We start from the raw sequence: 21,981 nt of genomic DNA on the forward strand, positions 1-21,981 counted from the left end.
AAACAGTTAATAAATCCTTTAGAGTGATTAACAAGTAATGAGTTTAAATCATTATTTTACCTTTATGTCTGCAGTCTGATTTAATCACTGTTTGGCCTACTCCTTATGGGTTGGGAGGGTGTTATTTGAGGTATAGCTGCCTTGTGATTATGCACCCTTGATGGTTAAGAAAGGGTGGTACAGACAGACAGTCTTGTGGTGTTTGTGGAGAGATTACAAAACAATCCACAGTACCACCCCTCCTGCAGTGAGGCTATTAGGAACTGATCAGTTCCCCAATTTCTGCCACAACTTCAGGGTAGTCTAATCGTGTTCAAAATAAATCCCCCACTCACTCCGAAGGGCAGATACCCTGAAGTGGGGACTTTAATAACCAGACTTTAAGCAAAGAGCTTAGAATGACCAAGAGGCAACACTCAATATAATGTTCCACTGCCACAGCAGCGCCCAGCAACAGCCCTGGATTCCGCCATTTTGGAGTGAAAGCGATCGGCCGTCCATTGGATCTCATTACTGTCGCGATGGCAAGCAGCTGCTTTGTTTTTTATTTATTTATTTAAAATGCGCATCAAAACTGAGATACAACCTGAAAGACGACAATACAACACTTATTTTCACAATCATCAGCATTTTTAATAGTTTATTTTACAGACTTATAATATGCTGTTGTTCTATTGGAGTTTTCATTCCAAAATGGCCGCCGCACCCTCTAGTGGCTGTTTCCTAAATTAAACTTGAGTGTCGCCTCTTGGTCATTCTAAGCTCTTTGATTTAAGTCAGGGGTCACCAAACTTGTTCCTGGAGGGCCGGTGTCCTACAGATCTTAGCTCCAACCCTAATCAAACACACCTGAATAAGCTAATCAAGGTCTTACTAGATATACTTGAAATATCCAGGTAGGTGTGTTGAAGCAAGTTTGAGCCAAACCCTGCAGGGACACCGGCCCTCCAGGTGCGAGATTGGTGACCCCTGCTTTAAGTCATTTGCATAGACTTAGCAATAAAAGACAACATCATTTATTTCACCCATTGTATTGTTATCATGTCAGCACTAGGCAGCAACAACAAGAATTCTCTTTTTTGAACCCTGCAGTTATAGTCAAGTAGACTATCATTAACCTCAGATAAAACACATTTATACCTCATATGAAATGCCTGGTGAAAATGTAATACATCACAACAACACAAAACAACCTCTTTTTATACTTTAACTCAAATTCTCCTGCTATATTTAGGTTTAAAATTACTTGTTCATTTGTTTGGACATTGCTTGGAACACCATCTCCTTCCAAGCGTGCTCTTCAAAAGTGCAACTACATTTTGGAATTCACCCCAAATCTCTGAGACTGTCGACAAGCAATTGTAAAAGTGAGGTTTAATTTACCCATGTATAAGATGCCATCAGAACTGCGACAGGGTGATGCCTGAACCAGCTCAGGAATGGTAAACGGCAGTTTCTGCAAAAATAACAAACGTTAGAGTCATTTTTATATTTTTACAGAGTATATAAAGGAATCAGAGAATGAAATTCAATAGCCTTTAAGACCTTTTTAAAGACTCTTTCCATAGATTTCAGGACCTTATAACGACTTAAGTTTTAACCGGAAACTCTGGCGAGACTTTAACTTACAGTATATTCACTATATTAATGTAAGTAACTAATCCAAAGCTAAAACATTATTTATATACTAAATAAAAAGCTATTAAATCTAGCTAATTCAGCAGGTTGGCGCCTATAGAACTGCAGAAATAACGGTGTTGCTACTTGACCTCAAACGTTTCACTTCAGAATGAGATTGCCATTTCTAAAGCTAACTTTGCTAAACATAGCACCATCAACTTACAGAGAATGAGGAAGTGCTTCATGAGAAATGAAAAATACTCTCACCGTCAATCCTTCATTATTCTTTCCTCCGAGAGAGTACAAACTGCCATCATTGGGATCCGGGAGAAATGCAGGCCTATGAATTCAGAACAAAAGATCAAACAATGTATTCAGGTTTGCACGATATGTTCGAAGTTTGATGTTGTTCCAAACCAGAATTCTGTTGTTTGTTTTTTTAAAGTTCTCATAGAACACAAGAGGGCACTAAAAAGTACTGTTATATGGACAAGAGCCTTGAAGATTTCCAAAATGATCTTTAAGATTATTTGAGCCTGATTTATCAAATGAACATTTGACAAAAATATTGGGCATACAGACATTTTAACACAAAATCAATATGGATGTGAGTGGTAGCTGTGATGGAATCTCACGCCTGGTCTCAGCTTGTATACGCAAGTTTTTCATTAAGCATAAAAGGTTTTCTTTATCCATTTGGATGTCTAAAAGTTGACTCATGTTTTCTTTTATTTTTTGTTTATAGTTCAACAAGTTTTTTTTTTTTTTTTTGGAGCAATTTGTTATTTTTTATTACATTAATATTAAGGAATATTAGGCTTTATTACATGGCTGTCTGATATACTCAATTCTGATTGCTCTATCAAGCCCTTCCAATGTATTTTATTCCGGGATAACAACTGCTAAATAACACAGAGTCATCCAGGAACTTTTAATCACCTTGACTGTCAGTGAATTTATTCAAATCTATATACTTACATCCACACTCATATATATCTGCTTGTCTGTCACGCTGCAGATTTTGACTGTTTGGTGCAAGAACAACACGTAGGGTAATATACACTTTACTTGGGAGGTTTTGCTAAGTTTTGTTTTACTGTTTGGCATCATCTTTTGACTGAATAAAAGTTAGTGTGTACTCATTCTGTTTGTGTTCCTCTACGATTTGGTTTTATTAAAGAAAGAATAAACTTTGACAGCTCAGAACAATCTTTTGTGTCAGATATTTATGTTTTGTGGCAAGTAGCTGTAATGAGTGAAAGGTAATACTATGTAATATATATTTTAGAAATGTATAAGTATTTATTGGGGCATTATTCTGTCAGACATTATTCTGCAATATCAACCTCCTGGATGTAATTTAACCCTACTATATTATAGGTCTGCTTATCAATTTAATTGTTTGAAACGTGGTTAACAGTTGTTTTGATTCATGCTCATTTCAGTATTTATAATACTGGCTGGCTTATAATGACTGAGGGCAAGTGAAAATTTTAATATCGCAGAAAAAAGGGAAATGAGCCCTTTTTGAAGTTTCTATAAATAAAGGAAAAATAAATTACTTAAGTTGGCTGAATTTGCATGGTAACATAGCAAACATTTATGACTTCATTACGTTCCCTTTTACATAACTGCCACTGATAATTCATCTGAAGATCAGTGTTAATCTCACTCTTGGTCAGAGAAGTTCCTCTTTTCGGCCAGGTTACATATAACCATGCTGTAAACTTGAGAGGTGAGGCGTCTAAAATGTGAATATTTAGGGCGTACTCACACTATGTACAGTTGGCTTGAACCGGGCCGAAACACACTTGTCCGCCCTCCTGGTTTCCGTTTTTAATAATCTTTGACAGTTTGCGTTCATTGAACAGTGACAAAAATGAACAAATACACAAGAAACAGTCCCTTAAAAATCACGTCTTGTCTTCAGTTTTGCGTTTAGGCGCACTTTGCACTCACACTACAAGCATACCGCTGAGCCCAAGTGAACCGCGATCTGACACATCTCTTTCAACCTGGCCAGGGCTGGCCAACTGAACCGCGCCTAAGCCCGATTTAGAGCACTCACACTTCTCAAAGGATCAAGGAAACGGGCCTGGGCATGGTAGCATAGTGTGAGTGCGCATTTAGGGGTGTTGAAGCAAGTCGAACAGTTGGAGTGCGAATTAAAATGACGTGTAATTATATAAAACGTTTTATTTGGAAGATGTAATGTCAATATAATGTAAATATTTACAGTTAAAAAAACAAAAAACTGCACAAAATGAAACAAAACAGCAATGTTGTGCTCACTGGACCAGAATTGGGTGGCTTGTCTGTCAGCATCTAGACTGACTTCTTAAAACCAGAAAGCCTTTAATAGACTAAAGCCTCATCTACAGGCTTTACCAATTCAATGAGGAGAACTTAACAGTTCATATCAATCTAACAAAATAATCTTGTAAACACTCAACAATAGCTAAATTTGCCAAATCAACAATACAAGACTCATTAACAAAATGAAAGCAGCAGCATATAAGTCAAGTTTCACAAACTAATTTCGAGAGAAGCATGTGATATGATTGATCGCGGCTAGTCTCTCATCTTTGATCATTAGTAAGCAATCAGATAATTCCGACAACACATTATAAATAGCCAGTCTAGCATTACTCCCTTATCTTTGTTTTTTTAAAGAATCCCCATCCAACACATCTCCCACTTTTCCTCCTTTAATAGAGGAGCTCTCGAGAACTACCTCAGACCCCCTTAAATGCTTATTGGCCAGGTGGGAGCCCTGGGCTCAATTATCTCCAAGCTCAGAGTTCTCTCCCAGGATAGCATGCCAAACCTGCTATTATCATCAAGCAATATGTTAGTGTGAACTCTTGAAATGGTAGTTCCTAAGAAAGTGATGTGACGGTAGCCTAAAAACGTCATGTGCACTGGACTATGGATTTTCGATGTACTGACTGTGATCCACAAGGCTTAACTGCAATTGATAACTAGACGTTTTGGCTGTTTTTGTTGTTTTTAGATGCAGTGAAATCAAACTAAAATAGTTACGTAAATGTTGATACAGCAGAAACAAATTAATCTAAACACAGTCTCCATAACACTTTCTGAGGTGATGTTTGGGACAGAAACCTTTACTAGTATTCAAACACTTTATGATCAATGCACTTTAAATGAAGCGAAAAGAATTTTAAACAACCCATATCCCACTTTATGATCTTTTACCTTCTGGTAAAAGATACAGAACCTTCCGTTGGAAGTGGAGCAGACTTAAAGGGCACATAGGTTACCCCTTTTTCATATATATTAAGTCTTTTGTGACCCCAGAATGTGGCTGTAAAGTTTCAGCTCAAAACACCGATCAGAGTATTTATTATAGCTGTTTGAAGTGTCTGTATTATAGCTGGGAAAAGGTTGTTGCTGTTTTTTTGCACTGGGCCTTTAAGGCTAGTCATCCCCGCCCACCGTTTCCACGTGCCTGTTAGCAGCATGCCTCAATCGCCGCCCTCGGCTGCCTCAGGAAGCAGATCTCACAAAACGTTTGTGAGAAATACTACAGTAAGAACTTTACCAATCAGTATTTGATGCAAATTTTTGTGGAGTTGCAACAATGAGTTCACGCACACACAGCGCAGACACACACACACACATGGCGCAGACAAATAGCGTAGACACACACACATACATAGCGCAGACACGCAGACACACACACACACATAGCACAGACACGTAGCATAGACACACACATACATAGCGTAGACACACACATAGCACAGACACGTATCGCAGACACACACACATACATAGCGTAGGCACTCAGACACACACACACACATAGCACAGACACGTAGCGCAGACACACACACACACACATAGCGTAGATACGCAGACACACGCAGACACACACACACACGCAGACACACACACAAACACACAGAGACAGTGAGTAAGAAACGCGGCTGTGCTGATGAAGTGAATCTGAAGTGAATCGCTGTACTTCATTACACACGTGCACACGTTTTAAAACATGTTAAACTTGTAAAACTCACTCTTGATCACGTCTGATGATGACTGATGATCCTAGCAAACTGAACAGACCTTTTATTCCCGGTTGCTTTGCGCTCGTCCTGTCTTGTTGATATAATTATATGCATTACTATGAAGACATGTTAATGCGCCCAGCTGTCAATCAATATTGCGGTTGATCTGTAAACCGCTTCAATTGGTCCACCGTTTTTATGTTATTAAATTTGAAAAAAAAAAGGACTGGGTGTGTTTATATCACCTCAATATGACAGTCTATACAATATACTTACACACATGTCTGTCCAAACAGCTTTAAAAGTAGATTTTTCACCATAGGTGCACTTTAAGAACTCCTTTATCCCAGTGTTAATCAGACTGTTGAACACTAATCAATAGTGTGCATATGTTTTTCTTGTATGTAATCCCTTCACAGGGTTGCTTATTTTATAATTTTTATTGTGTCAGAACTTGCTGAAGTGCCCTGTGAGCCCAGAGAAAATTTGCCCTTATGGGACAATAAAGTATAGGAAAAAAAAAATTTTTTGGTAGCTGGTAGTGCACAGAATAATTGAGACGGACGTGTGTTTTAAAGTCCAAGATTAAAAATCAACAGATGAGCCTGCGACAGGTCTGACAGTCAAATGATGATTTATTTCAGTCGCCACATTTATCAACACGATTGCCGGTGTGATGGGATTTGTCTGCATATGAATATTTCAAAAATGTATTTGTGTTCTCAGATCTGCGTTCTTTCTACGTTGAACTGATAAATGAGGCCCAAAGTGTTGGGAGTTTTAATCAGTAGTTTTGAGAGATAAAAGACTGAACAGGAAAAATCGTGCTTGTGCAGCATCTTGCACAGTTTCTGTTATTAGTTTTAATGATGCACAAACTCTGTGTAAATAAATGAAAGAATACTTACTCTGACACGTGCGTCGGGACTTGTAAAACAGGATCTGCATTGAAAATGAAAAGTTTAAGAATTATACATTTCTTTACATGTAATTGAAGAGATGAGCAAACATGAAGACAATGCAAAGCAAACAAAGATTTGGGAGTTCACAGATATTAATCTGTTTAAATAAATGATTTCATTAATTCGTACTGCTCTCAGGATATACTCTATTAGATATGACCTTAGTCAAATGAATATACAAGTTATAAGTTTGTGTCACCATATATATATATATATATAGAGGGCTTAACATGGCGAGGCAGTGGCGCAGTAGGTAGTGCTGTCGCCTCTCAGCAAGAAGGTCGCTGGTTCGAACCTCGGCTCAGTTGCCGTTTCTGTGTGGAGTTTGCATGTTCTCCCTGCCTCCGTGTGGGTTTGCTTTGGTTTCCCCCACAGTCCAAAGACATGTGGTACAGGTGAATTGGGTAGGCTAAATTGTCCGTAGTGCATGAGTGTGTGTATGAATGGTTGTGTGGATGCTTCCCAGAGATGGGTTGCGGCTGTAAGGGCATCCTTACTTACCTTACTTACTTATCCATATTAAAATTACTTGATTTAGAGTCATTTTACTTTTTGTGTGTCGTGTATGAGCTTGCTCAATAATCATGAGCATATGGGTCAGGGTTTCATATATTACAATAGTTTTCATAATTTTCAGAGCCCAAAATGAAGGATTAACCCAATTTATCTCTGACCACACCATACATAAACAGTTCATTATTTCTTAGCCACAAATCTCAAATGTGTCAAAACAAGCAAAATAAAGCTGAATACTATACTTGTTTTTATTTAACAAAAAATATGCACAGTCATTTGCCCTAAAGGTCCCAGATCACCAGTTAACTACACATAAATGGGGAGTTATTCTCCCAATAAAGCAATGTTATTCTAAAATAAATTATAATTAAACCATATTAATGCAAAAGAAAGCAGGTAAAAAAACATACTGTGTGATAATGAAAGGATGATCACACACACACATGGTTAATGATGTGATAGACCCATAAATAATCTGTTCAAAGAATGGTTAAAGTGAAAGCAACTGGCGCTGCTTACAATAAGTCAACTCTAGAACTCTTGAAATCAGCAAGACTGTAGGTGCATTTTCCTCCCTTTTTGTCCAGTCTATTTGTAAGAGAACCGATCGCATCAGTTGTGTTTCTAGACACAGTTGCTTCACAAAAGGAAACGGGAGCGTGCATGCGTTATAAATAGTCGCGCGCATCACCTTAGCTGTTAGCGCTAGTGATTATCCTCTCACTCGGTATTCACCTGCTTTGCTCGCGCGAAGTTGCGAAAGCAATTATTTTTGTCAGTCGTGTTGCTTCTCGATCGCCTGTGCATGCGTATTTGACCATCCTTATTGTCGAACCCTGCTTTTAACAATTATTATCTTTGAAAATTATTTTCAACCAGCCAAAGTGGCTAGTGGGAAGTGTCTGTCTTACCCGCCACTGCGCCGAAATCTACCCGCATTTGGCAGGTGTTAATGTAAAGCTCTGTTTATATATATATATATATATATATATATATATATATATATATATATATATATATATATATATATATATATATATATATATATATATATAGTACAGGTTTTGACAGGTCAGGTATATAACAAATGTGGTTCTTTACATCACAATTCAAATGAAATAATATTGAATATAGTGCAACGGCCGCTAACATAGGCTGCAGTCATGTAGCTCCAGCATGTCTGACTTGCTTAGCCTGTTCAACAGGTTTACTTAGAAACAGGTGAATGAAATGCAACCTAATTCACTTGAAATATTGCCCCTCCCAGTTTTTGTTAATATAAAAAATCTTGCAAACAAACAACTTTGCAATTACTAGTAGATATATTTCAGCCTGTATGAACAGATCTTTGAATATTGTGTTGCGCAATGGAGAGCCTTTAATTCAAAAGCTCTTAGAACCACAATAATACAAACCAGTAAACAGTGCTGGTGTTAGCTTCCACAGGCTACCAGGGCGTACACTGTGAAACAATTTGATCTCATGATACACCAGTTTAAAAATGGATAGATCTTTTAAGCAAGATGCATACCTTCTTTCAAGGTCCATTTGATGGTTCCAGATATCTTGCTGACAGCATGAAGGTTCCCATCTAAGGTGGACACAAAGAGCAGACTTTCTGGTACAGACACTGTACTACTGCTGCAGAAGCCCTGCAAGAACATGCAAAAAAAAAAAACATTTGAAACACAACATTGCAATAGAATTTTAAAAAATAAACAAGCGATAAACCTCACACATACAGTCTGAAGAATGAGCATTCAGACAAACACTAAATAATAATCCAGGGACAGGCTCTACAATGGTTTAAGTCATACTTAACTGACCGCTACCAGTTTGTGAATCTTAATGGACAGCCTTCACAAATCTGCCCAGTAAAGTATGGGGTGCCTCAAGGATCAGTTTTAGGCCCTTTACTGTTTACAATTTACATGCTACCTCTGGGAGACATTATTAGAAGACATGGGATCAGCTTTCACTGCTATGCAGATGATACTCAATTATATATTTCCACTAAACCTGACGAGACGTCTGAACTTTCTAAACTAACTGAGTGTATCAAAGACATCAAAGACTGGATGACCAACAATTTTCTTCTCTTAAACTCAGACAAAACAGAATTATTACTTATTGGGCCTAAGTCTTGCACACAGCAGATCTCGCAACTCAATTTACAATTAGAGGGATACAAAGTTAGCTTTAGCTCTACTATAAAAGATTTGGGTGTCATATTAGACAGCAATCTAACTTTTAAAAACCATATATCCCATGTCACAAAAACTGCCTTCTTTCATCTGAGAAATATCGCTAAATTACGAAATATGCTATCCATCTCAGATGCAGAAAAGCTAGTCCATGCTTTTATGACTTCGAGACTGGATTACTGTAATGCTCTATTTGCTGGCTGCCCAGCATCCTCTATTAACAAACTTCAATTAGTACAAAATGCAGCAGCCAGAGTTCTGACCAGGTCTAGAAAATATGATCATATAACCCCAATTTTATCCTCCTTACACTGGCTGCCTGTTAAATTTCGTATTGAATTTAAAATATTACTTCTCACCTATAAAGCTCTAAATAATCTAGCTCCTGTTTATCTAACCAACCTTATGTCTCGCTACGAACCAACTCGCTCTTTAAGATCTCAAAATTCAGGGCTTCTGGTAGTACCTAGAATAGCAAAATCAAGTAAAGGAGGTCGAGCCTTCTCTTTCATGGCTCCTACACTCTGGAATAGCCTTCCTGGTAATGTCCGAGGCTCAGACACACTCTCCCAGTTCAAAACTAGATTAAAGACCTATCTGTTTAGTAAAGCATACACTCAATGCATCACCTAGCGGGTTCCACACAGGCTTCTGCATCTTGCTTATATACACGATGAACAGCAGCTACGCTAATTATTCCCTTTATTCTCTATTTTCACCTGGGGATACTCATCCCGAGGTCCTCAGATTAGGCGGAGTCACTGATTGGATCCAAGACCAGCGACGTGATGATCCCAAGGATTCCATATCCGGGACCAGGCCATATCCTGAGCTGCTGCTGCGCTGATGGTCGTGGGGAGTGGAGAACATGTGTCTGATTACAGCGACGCTCCAGGGACAGACGAGTCTTCATTGAGGCCATCTTCCAGCATAAACCACGGCGAATGAAGTTCTGCACAAGACTTTTGGCCAGCGGAGAAATTAAAATGGTCGTGCCCAACTGAGTTTGGTTCTCTCAAGGTTTTTTTTTTTCACTCCCATCAGGTGAAGTTTTTTTTCCCTCTCCGCTGTCGCCACTGCCTCGCATGGTTCAGGATTGGTAGAGCTGCGCATCGATGAATTTGCTCTTCAGTGTTTGAACTCTCAGTAATGATTAAATCACACTGAACTGAGCTAAACTGAACTGAACTTAAACACTAAAACCTGAACCACACTGTTCCAGTTACTATGACCATTTATGTGAAGCTGCTTTGACACAATCTACATTGTAAAAGCGCTATACAAATAAAGCTGAATTGAATAATAATAGCATACACATTAAAAACCAAGAGTATACATTTAATTGAACATTTTCTATTTTCTTCCTCTGACTCAAAAATAATCAATAAGTATGGCTTTGAATAAAAAAATTGGATGGGTTGAGGTAGGGCCGGGCGATTTGGCGTAAAATCAAAATCTCGATTAATTGAACATTTTACCTAGATTACGATTAATAAGCGAGTACTTTATTTATTTATTTATTTTTGCCCTCATATTTCACTGACAGGTTTTGTACAGTATATGCTCACAAATTAAAAGTGAGAGATTTCTAAATGAAGGATGCATTACTTGTTTTTAAAATAATTGAAGATAACACATCCTATCCACTATCAATAATTATTTATTGAACATAAACATTGAACAACTGAAATTAAAACACTCATTGCCTAAAACCAAGTCACTTTCCTATAAAAAAGTGAAACTTAATAAATTAGGACTTTTGGAATCAAAATAAGTAATTTTCAATGTTTTTCATACTAAAAGTAGAAAAAAATAAGCAATATTACAGAAGCTATTGCTGCGCCCTAAATCGCATACTTATGCACTATTCTACACCATTTTGTAGTATAAACAGTGCAAGTAGTGTAATAAGTGCACTTTAATTACCCAGATGATGCACTCATTCAGCTGGTAAAATGTAGTGTGGAATGATGGACACTTCACACACTCAACGAGCGCAGGTTTGCTCATGTAGCTGAAGGAGCGGAGCTATCGGGCGCTTATGTTGGATAACTTTTATTTTTTTGGATTGTGAAAGCGAAATTCTCCTAAGAGAGTGATTATAGCGCCTCACAATGGTGAATGCGGTTATACTCATGGCAGGTGTTATTTGATAATTCGGTCGTTTATTTCACTGATTTGGCAACCGTCAAACGTCATCAGGGAAACGGTTTAAATTTCCGCCTAGTAAAAAACAATAGTGCTCCATTTGGGATGACACTACATATAACATATACTATACTGTTAAGTGTGTAAGTGCATAAGTACATAGTTTGCCATTTGAGACGCAGCTTATATCTCTTCTAAATAAAATAACTCTTGCATATCCTGTAAATAACATTGCATTCTTTGCATCTTCTATTAACTAATATTTGCATGTAAATAATAATTTTAATGTAATGGAAAATATGCAGACTCAAGGCATCTCAGCGCAGCTTCTAATCATCACCAATGTAGTGCAAAGTAAGGCTCAAGAATGGGGCCATTGTCATACTTGACCAGAGATCAGATGTGGCTGCAGAAATATAAATTCGTCTCAGCCTTTAACAGAGCAGGGTCACGTGACTCCACATGCGGTAGGGAAAGTATTTTAAAAAATCGTCCTAGAAAAATTTGATTGATTATATGTTCTGAATGTCGATTCAAATTAAAATGGAGCACTAATGTTTTTCACTAATGTTTTTTACTAAGCGTAAATTTAAACCGTTTCCCTGATGACGTTTGACGGTTTGACTTACTCACCATTGAGTTTGACTTACCATTGTGATTTGTATGCCAAAGCTGAGTGGCCTTCTCTGTATGTAAGAAGGTACACCCACTAGATGACTCTACAAGGCTCTTCTGGGACTGGTGCCTTCTTACCCATGTTCCCTTCTTCATAAGTCTAAAAGACAGTATGCCCTACACTCAAGTGAATCATATCATTTGACTGTTACCTGGGTTCGAACTGAAATAGGCAAGTGAGCCTTTAGTCACGCCGCCCCCTCATCCTGGAATACTCTTCAGCTTGAACTAAAGATATCTGAGCTCATCCCAATGGCATCGTTTCGCTCTATCCTTTTAAACAAACAACAACAGTCCATTTCTCAATGTATGTGTTTTTAATATATTGAAATGTGGTAAAGCTGGAGAATTGAGCTGTATTTTAATATTATATTAATTTTCTATTTATTATTAATATTATTACTTTTTTTTATTGTGTGTTGCAAACCTCTTGGCCAGGTCACCCTTGTAAATGAGATCTTGATCTCAATGGGTTTTTATCTAAATAAAGAAACATATAATTGCACAACCCTAGCCTGAGGGCAAAAAAAAATGAATTTAGCAAACCACCCCTTCAAGTGCCACCAATGTATTTTGCATTTACATTCTACCCATCCAACACTGGTCTGACTCTGAAGAGACAAAAAAAAGCACTTAACTGAATGATACTGCTGAATTGTGTGTGAACAGGCTCTTCATTCATTTTCTTGTCGGCTTAGTCCCTTTATTAATCAGGGGTCCCCACAGCGCAATGAACCGCCAACTTATCCAGCAAGTTTTTACGCAGCAGATGCCCTTCCAGCTGCAACCCATCTCTGGGAAATGAACAGGCTCTTATCTTAATATATTTTTGGACACCAAACGTTAGTTGTTACCAAGACATTCTAAGTAAAACCCTAATTTAACGTTGAAACTTGCACAAGGAGTCTGAAAAACCCTCACCACTATGACATGGAGGTGGTCAATACACCAGCAGATAAGATGAACAGGAAATTTGTCAGCAGTATTAAATGCGACCCCATCTTTAGTTTTGTGCAGTCCAAAATTTTATCATTTGCATGTTCATTTGTTTTCCCAGTTAAAAGCTCAAGTGATTTTAAAGCACTCAAGCACATAAAGCCACAAAAGACAACTCAATTTACTACTTGCACAGCGTCTGACAGACAAACCTAAAGCATGTGCTCATGGATGCACTGCATTTCTGTGGCTTAATCTGCTTTAACTGCTACATGCACACAAAATATGTCACTGCTTTTGAGTTTTTTTTTTACTTTTGAAGCTTTAATTAGTGTCAGTGCATTTCAATTCATACAGTGCAGACTATGCAGCTTTAATTCATATTTCAAGCGTTTAAAAACACTGCTTTTGTTCATAGTTAGTTTCTTATTTTATTACATGCTTTATAGAGCTTGCTTGAGGACTTTTAAATTTATTAGGCTCGTCTTAGTTTCTGTTCGTTATAACAGGCGAAAAGCATTATATGATTATGGTTACAATTTCTTATAACTTTGACAATTCAAAAAAAATACAATAATCAAATTATATATATATATATATATATATATATATATATATATATATATATATATATATATATATATATATATATATATAATTATTTAATTCAAAATACAGTGATTACATAAAATGACCAGACCAACCAAAGTTAATCAGACCTCTAGACAGCCAGTTTACAACGCATTTCTCAAAAAACGCCCAACCCTGCTCATCTAGAGAAACTAGTCTTAGTGTGGGTGCAGGTTTATTAAATCAAGAGCTTGTATACACACTCGTCTGCTGAAAGTCTGTTAATGCAGGTTTAGTGGCTTTAATCTGACGGTTGGTGTAACTGGAGTCAGTTGGAGTCCATGCAAACATTACACACCTGTGAGATCTCTCACGGCCTCACACAGACATGGTCACCAACAAAACACAGAAGCAAACTCTTGGTTTCGGGAGAGAACAGAAATCATCCATACATCTGCTGAAACCACTACCACCACCCTCTCACTCCTCTGATAATAAACAACCATCACAATTTTTGAGAGCACTGTTTTACATGAAAGTTTCATGAAATGCTCCAACATAATATAGATTTTTTTTTAAAGAGAAACTATTAAACAATAAAAAGGGTCATAATTTGGTTTTAAGGGTCTCCAACAACAGGCTGATGTGCATGCAAGGTCAAAAAACACTTTCATGGTCTTATAATATGCATTTATTTTTACATATTTATTCCAGAGACTCCCAAATAATTTGTTCAGCGATTCATTTGTTCCCAAACCCTCCTTAGCACGAAGCTAATCTGCACTGATTGGTCAGATGGTTCGATTGGTCAACAGCGTTCAGTGCGAGACAGAGTGAAATGCCCACCACAGCTTTTCAACAATATTGAAGTAGTCAGAGTGCATAGTGTATGTGTGAGTATATCTGCCAACACTCCTGTTTTTCCTGAGAGTCACCCGTATTTCACCGTATTATCTCCCACCCTCCTTCCGTTTTGTTATTTATGCTGGAAAACTTCCATAATTTCAACCGTCCACCTTCCCGCAGGTCACCAACATTGGTATAGGATCTGATTGCAGTGGCGGCCCGAAACACACTTCATAGTAGTTACTAACACCCTAGTACACACTACCCGGTTCTAAACAGTGTTATTCTGACACCTCACCCTCGAACCTAACCCTCCGGGTCTCCTGGATTTTCAGGGACAACTGTTGGCAGGTATTTGTGTCAGCCCAATGCAGGAGTGCATTAAAGCAATGTAGTTAAACGCCAGCATATTGCTCTCAGTGTTTCCTCTAGGATTTTTTCCAGCTTTGGCGGCAGGCCTTTTTTACACAGATCTACCAACTACCTGCCACTATTTCAATGACCAATGTCGTGAGCGCAACAAGTTGAGATCGCATTTATGTAATAGTCTACGAGCATGCAAATCTTTTTGCTTGCGCGCCGATTTCCTCTGCTCATGCACAAATCTTCTTGCATGCCCCCTCAAATATACGCTGCTCAAGCGCAGATCTTCTTGTGCGCTCTTGAGTAAACGCTGCTGAAGTGCGATTTAGTGCGTTTATCTAAGAATGTCTCCAACATTTATTAGATTACTAGGAATATCTATGAATGTCTCCAATAGACTTATAGAACGATATTAATGCGTTCTGAAGTAAAGTGAAACGGCTTTACATTGTGTTTGCTGGTATGACGCATCACACACCTGTCAGTGCGCCAGTCAGTTAGTCAGCACGTAACCTTAAAGGGTTAAACAAATGATGCTCAGCCAGGGCCGGAGCAAGCTGAACTGCTGCTCTAGGCAAAGGACGGTCACGCCGCCCACAACCCTAAGGTGAGGGGGGGGAGCTTTCAGCTCTCTCTTCTGCCGCCCTAGACGCGTATATAACTGATGGCGCGGGGGATGAGGGTAGTGTCGCGGACGCCGCCCTCTCTATTCTGCCGCCCTAGACGCGGATATAACTAAGGGCGTGGGTGGTGAGGGTAGTGTCAGGGACGCCGCTCTCTCTATTATGCTGCTCTAGGCGGCCGCCTAGGTCGCCTCTATGGACACGCCGGCCCTGCGCACAGCACTACTACGGTTACAGAAAAGTTTGCACGGTTATAATTCACTTACCTTTTAATACGTTTTCGTGCGATACTGCGATTATCACATTAAAAAAAACACGACTGAATGTTTTGAATGGAAAGCTGTAATGTAGCCGTGGCGGGATTAATTTTGGTGTGGTGCCCTGCCATGGAAAAATTTATGTAGCGGAAACCATGGCTCTATGCTTTAACGTAAATAATAACAATGACACACATTCGGTATTAATGCACACAATGGCAAAAGCTGAACTATTCTGAAAATTGACTAAGTAAATGTCCAAGTGTAAATCTACTGTATTTTTATTCTACCGAGAAAGTCACACACATTTTGGGGCTACATATTGGAAAAGTTAGTAAATTAGCAGGAATGTTTTAATTTTTAGTAAACTATTCCTTTAGGTTCAGCTCTATTCATGCCATGTGTTCACTAATGTAGGCCTATACATCGTTGCCTGATTCTGAAGGCTTTATAAAGCATGTGATTGGCAAATTTAACCATATCTTGGACTTCCACATCCTCATTCCCCTTCTGCACAGCAGAAAAGGGAAATATGAGAAAACTATTTTAACAGACAATGGCTATGTTGCCATCCACCTATTTTTATGTGCATTTTGGAAATGCCACAATGCGCATAATAAAAAAAAATGCACATTAAAAGGTATGCAAATAACCGAGCAGGTTATACTTTGTTTTTCAATAAGAAAGGAAATACAAACTATGACGGAAACACTTATACTAAACAAATTCCAGTATGCGCAAAAAAAAGTAATGTGTTTTTGTTGTAAGAGATGATGTGATGATAAAATGTGTGTGAATGGACAAACCAGCAGGCTGAGCACATTGTAAAACAGCCGAAATGTTGATTTGCTCATTCTAAAATTGCCTTTACCATTTTAGTATTATTCATTTATTCATTTTCTTGTCGGCTTAGTCCCTTCATTAATCCGGGGTCGCCACAGTGGAATGAACCGCCAACTTATCCAGCTAGTTTTTACGCAGCAGATGCCCTTCCAGCAGCAACCCACCTCTGGGAAACATTTCAGTATTAATGTTATTATATTATTAATTTTGCAAAAAACAGAAATGTGCGCACATCTAGAAAAACTTGAAGGCAGGTGCACGATCAAAAAACAAACATTAGTAGCAAAAGATTCAAAGTAAATCGGCACACTGCCACTTTAGCTCTCAAAGAAATTTTTTAATGTCAATATCACAACGTTTCGACCGACATGGTCTTCATCAGGTCCTGATGAAGACCATGTCGGTCGAAACGTTAAAATGTTTTAAGTATACCTAGTAAGACCTTGATTAGCTTGTTCAGGTGTGTTTGATTAGGGTTGGAGCTGAAATCTGCAGGGCACCGGCCCTCCAGGAACAAGTTTGGTGACCCCTGTATTAAATAAAGAAAAGATTCACGCAGCTTCTTCTATCCACAGCAAATTCTGTTTTTACTTTTGGTATTTGGTGCCAGTTAATCATGAAGTGACAATTGTGTTCTCTTTGACTCATTAAATGTAAATGCTGCTTTATTCGTAAATCTTTTATGCGATTTTCCAACACAATCTCACGGCAACTCGTAAAGTTTACATTTCCAGTAAAGTATGAGGTGGCCTTATAATCGCATGTTTTTTTGTTTACTGGGCTATGAATGAAAACTGCTCTCATTAACGAGGTAAAATGTTATGTATAGGGTGGAGAGTAAAGCTGTCAATCACATCGAGCAGGGGTGGCCAACCCTGTTCCTGGAGAGCCACCTTTCTGCAGATTTCAGTTGCTACCCATATCAAACACACCTGAACCAATTAATTAGGACCTGAACACCACATGATAATTACAGGCAGGTGTGTTTGATATTGGTTGCAACTGAAATCTGCAGGAAGGTGGCTCTCCAGGAACAGGGATGGCCACCCCTGATATAGAGCAAACCTGCATACAATATTAATCTACTTTTTTAAGAGGTAATATCCATGTGTATTTTTCAATGGAGTAATCTGATCATTGCAATCATTAGCAATGTGTATTGTGTGTTGCTTATAAGTTTGTCTGTCTGTCCTCAAAGTACTTGTACACTCATAAGTGTCTGTGTAATTAATGTAAATTAATGGTTAGGGTTTCTTGTATTTGGCATATTTAAGGTGACAATTGTAAAGATAGAATAACGTAATAAATAAAAATAATAAATCCAATAATGAGAGATTACATTGAGATAGCCTTTTTTCATTTTTAGACAGTGAAAACACTTAATAATGAATTTGTGTTCATCATAATTGGCGATTCATTCTGCTGTGGCGACCCATGATAAATAAGAGACTAAGCTGAAGGAAAATTAGTGTGTCAGTAACAGTGCTGCCTGTCTTCTGCCTGACTTTCTGCCAATGGCTCTGACATGTCGGTTCTGCTCTGTCTACGCACACTGCTTACATATAATTTTGATAAGAGTCCTCTACACACGCTGCATTGAGTCTGTCAGCGACCATGTGCTCTCTGCCACAGGTCTACTGCAATTATGAGTCACCCATTTCCTGTATGCTACATGTCCATTTAATGGAGTGATAAAGAGTCTTAATATATCATCAAACCTCAGAAAAGATTCAACAGGTTAGTAAATTTCACAATTCATAAAGTCAGTTTCCATTTCTGTCACAAGATTTACATAGTAGTGCTACCCTGACAACAAACTATAAGGAGAAAAGTGTGGTGAAAATGTATTTATGGTTTATCTCACTAATGGCATGCGTGTGAAGACATTCAACTGACAGACCTACATTACTGACATACAAAGGATCCTGCATTTATATTCAATATTCCTCATGTGAGTCAACCCTACTGCAAACCTTTCATCTACATTTCCATTATTCTTAATTTTATTTTGATAAATATATAGCACCAAGTCAATGTATGTGCATTGTATATATTATCAGACTGAGGTAAAATCATTCAATCATTCATTTTCTTTTCGGTTTAGTCCCTTTATTATTCCGGGGTCGCCACAGCGAAATGAACCGCCAACTTATCCAGCACATGTTTTACGCAGCGGATGCCCTTCCAGCTGCAACCCATCTCTCGGAAACATACTCATACATTATGGACAATTTAGCTTACCTAATTCAACTATTGCGCATGTATTTGGACCGTGGGGGAAACCGGGGCACCTGGAGCAAACCCACACGAACTCTGAGAGAACATGCAAACTCCACACAGAAATGTCAACTATCCCAGCCAAGGCTTGAACAAGCGACCTTCTTGCTGTGAGGCGACATCACTACCTACTGCGCCACCGCGTCGCCATCTGAGGTGAGGTATTATTTTATATACAGGGGTTAGACAATGAAACTGAAACAACTGGTTTTAGACCACAATAATTCATTTGTATGGTGTAGGGCCTTCTTTTGCGGCTAATAAAGCATCATTTCAACCTGGGAATTACAGATACAACTCATGCACAGTGGCCAGAAAGGTTTTAAACCATTCTTCTTGCAGAATAGTGGTTAGGTGACTACGTGAATTAAATTTTTATACGTTTGCTTAATCATATTAGGATCTGGTGACTGTGCAGGACATGGGAGATTACAGATTAGATCAACGCCACTTTCATGGTCGTCAAACCACTGCGTCAACATTCTTGCTGGGTGTATTTGTGCACTATCATCCTGATACACGCCACCGGATACAAAGCTTGAACCATTGGGTGCACATGGTTCTCCACAATGGTTTGGTAGTCCTTGGCAGTAACGTGCCCATCCAGAACAAGTATTAGGCCTTGGGACTGCCATGATATTGCAGCTCAAACAATGACTGATTTATTACAATGCTTCACTGTGGGAATGCAACAATCTGGATGGAATGTTTTTTTAGGGTTCTCTACACCGTAACTCTTCTGGATATGGGGTAAGACAGTGAAGGTGGACTCAAAAGTGCCCAATATTTTCACTGCTGGCATTAGCACAAGTGACCAAAGGTTTGGTTGGCTATAGCAGCCCAGCCCTCTTCTTCCTCAGGCATCTCAGGAGGTTTGGAATGAGCCCCCACATCCTCCGCTCATTCTACACCTGCACTGTGGAGGGCATCGTGTCTGGCTGCATCACGACCTGGCATGGAAATAGCACCAGCAGCAATTACAAAGGCCTATATAGGATTGTGTGAACTGCGGGACGCGTAATAGGAGGTGAGCTTCCCTCCCTCCAGGACATCTGCACCAGGCGGTGCATGAGGAAAGCAAAGAGTATTATCAGCGACTCCAGCCACCCAAGCCATAGACTTTTCTCTCTGCTACCCTCAGGCAGACGGTTCCGCAGTATCCGATCACACAACAGCCGACTGAAGAAAAGCTTCTTCCCTCAGACTATCAGGCAGATGAACACAACACACCCGACACAGACTCTTCCATACCCCTCACTGCACACCCTCAATATGTAGCATGCACTGCACTTTAACCAATCCATATTTGAAACAATGCTGCCTACAACTATGTGGACACCTATTCATTGCACATATCCCCAGCTCCCAACGAATAGTTTTGGTGGAAGGAGGAGTGTGTGCATTTACTTCTGCAGTGAGTTGTGCAGCTTTGATTTTATGTTTTCGGATACAATCCAGGTTAGCACCCGAGCATCCCTCTCAGACAGCTTCCTCTTGCATTCACAGTTACTCCCGTTGGATGTGGTTTGTCCTTCTTGGTGGCATGCTGGCATTACCCTGTACACCATGGCTCTTGATACATCACAAAGACTCACTGTCTTGGTCACATATGCCCATAATGTTGTATGCATTACAATATTTTAAGCAAAACTGTGCCATTACTAATTAAACCTTCACACTGTGCTCTTACTGATAGAATATGCAATCAATGAATAAAAGATTGCCCAACAGGCTGGTCAAATTTAGCCATCACGACACACGAAATTAGCCAGTGTTTCAGTTTCAATGTCCAAACCCTGTGTGTGCTTGTGTGTGTTTTCCAAATTTACTTTAACTAGTATTTCAAAGCAGACAATATGAACAGGAAACATCATTCATCTATAAGCGATATCACCATATGGACTCAAAAGTACTTTGGCAAACCTTTGTCATGTACCACAATACATAGTTACATCCACAAATGCCAGTTAGAAATGTACTGTGCCAAAAGAAAGCCCAATGTTAACAGTGCCCAGAAGCATCGTCGATATCTCTGGGCTCTGAGGCATCTGGGATAGACCACCACACAGTTGAAATGCGTGCTGTGGTCAGATGAATCAGTATTTCAGTTATTTTTGAGGATTTTTTTATGGACGCCATGTGCTCCAGACCAAAAAAGAAAAGCATCATCCTGACTCCTCATCAGCTGCAAGTCCAAAAGACAGGGTTTGTCACGGTATAGGGTTGTGTCAGTACCCTTGACGAAGGTAACTTGCACTTCTGTGGTGGCACCATTAATAAAGTACATACCCATGCGTATTTCAACAAAACAATGGAACACCACATTCTGCACACATTACGAAGTCCTGGCTGCGGAGGATGAGGATACAGGTACTTGACTGGCATGGCTACAGTCCCGACCTGTCTCCAATAGAGAATGTGCCACGCATTTTGAAGCTCTAAATGCAACAACAAAGACCATATACAGTTGCCCACCTTAAGACTTGTTTGCTAGAAAAGCGGGACAAAGTTACATTTGAAGCACTTCATCACTTGGTGTCTTTAGTCCCTAAATGTATTTTAAGCGCTGTGAAAAGGAATGGCAACCAACATTACAAGTGTTAAATGCTTTACACACGCACACGTTTGTTTTTGTGAAAAGTGGGGACATTACATAGGTTTCCATTCATTTTATACTGTCCAAACCATAAATTGTATTGCCCTCACCCCACCCTACCCCTAACCCCAACCATCACAGGAGACTGTGTGCAGCTTTACTCTCTGATTAAACTCATCCTGTAGGATTTAAGCAATTTGAGAAATGAGGACGTCACCAATGTCCTCATATTTCACCTCCTTTTTGTAATACCTGTGTCATACCTATTTCATTATATATATTTGTGTCCTGATATGTCACAAAAACACGCACGCACACACACACACACACACACACACAAACACACACAAAGTCAAAATAAATTTATAAATGACTGCTTTCTTTATTTATTTGCAGTGACATTTTTTTTAAACTTAACTGAATCTATTTTAATTTACTAGAACTAAACCACCATTACATCACTTCTCTTCTGGCAACCTGATATGTAATGTCAACGATTTCTGTAAATCACACA

At 38.9% G+C, this 21,981-nt stretch overlaps 1 protein-coding gene across 3 annotated transcripts in view; it reads right to left on the minus strand.

Moving 5' to 3' along the window:
- The window catches only part of ern1 (endoplasmic reticulum to nucleus signaling 1), a 54,950-nt gene that overhangs the window by 31,836 nt on the left and 1,133 nt on the right, over positions 1–21,981 (minus strand). For all 3 annotated transcript variants that reach the window (XR_012399486.1, XR_012399485.1, NM_001423672.1), the window contains 4 exon segments: positions 8,661–8,781; positions 6,560–6,593; positions 1,888–1,960; positions 1,384–1,456 (listed from right to left, as the gene is read on the minus strand). Coding sequence is in view for 1 of the 3 variants with exons in the window: in NM_001423672.1 (NP_001410601.1) it covers positions 1,384–1,456; positions 1,888–1,960; positions 6,560–6,593; positions 8,661–8,781 (301 nt within the window). In the remaining 2 variants the exon portion in view is untranslated.

Source organism: Danio rerio, chromosome 3, assembly GCF_049306965.1.
Source record: "Danio rerio strain Tuebingen ecotype United States chromosome 3, GRCz12tu, whole genome shotgun sequence".
NCBI classification, from domain to species: Eukaryota; Metazoa; Chordata; class Actinopteri; order Cypriniformes; family Danionidae; genus Danio; species Danio rerio.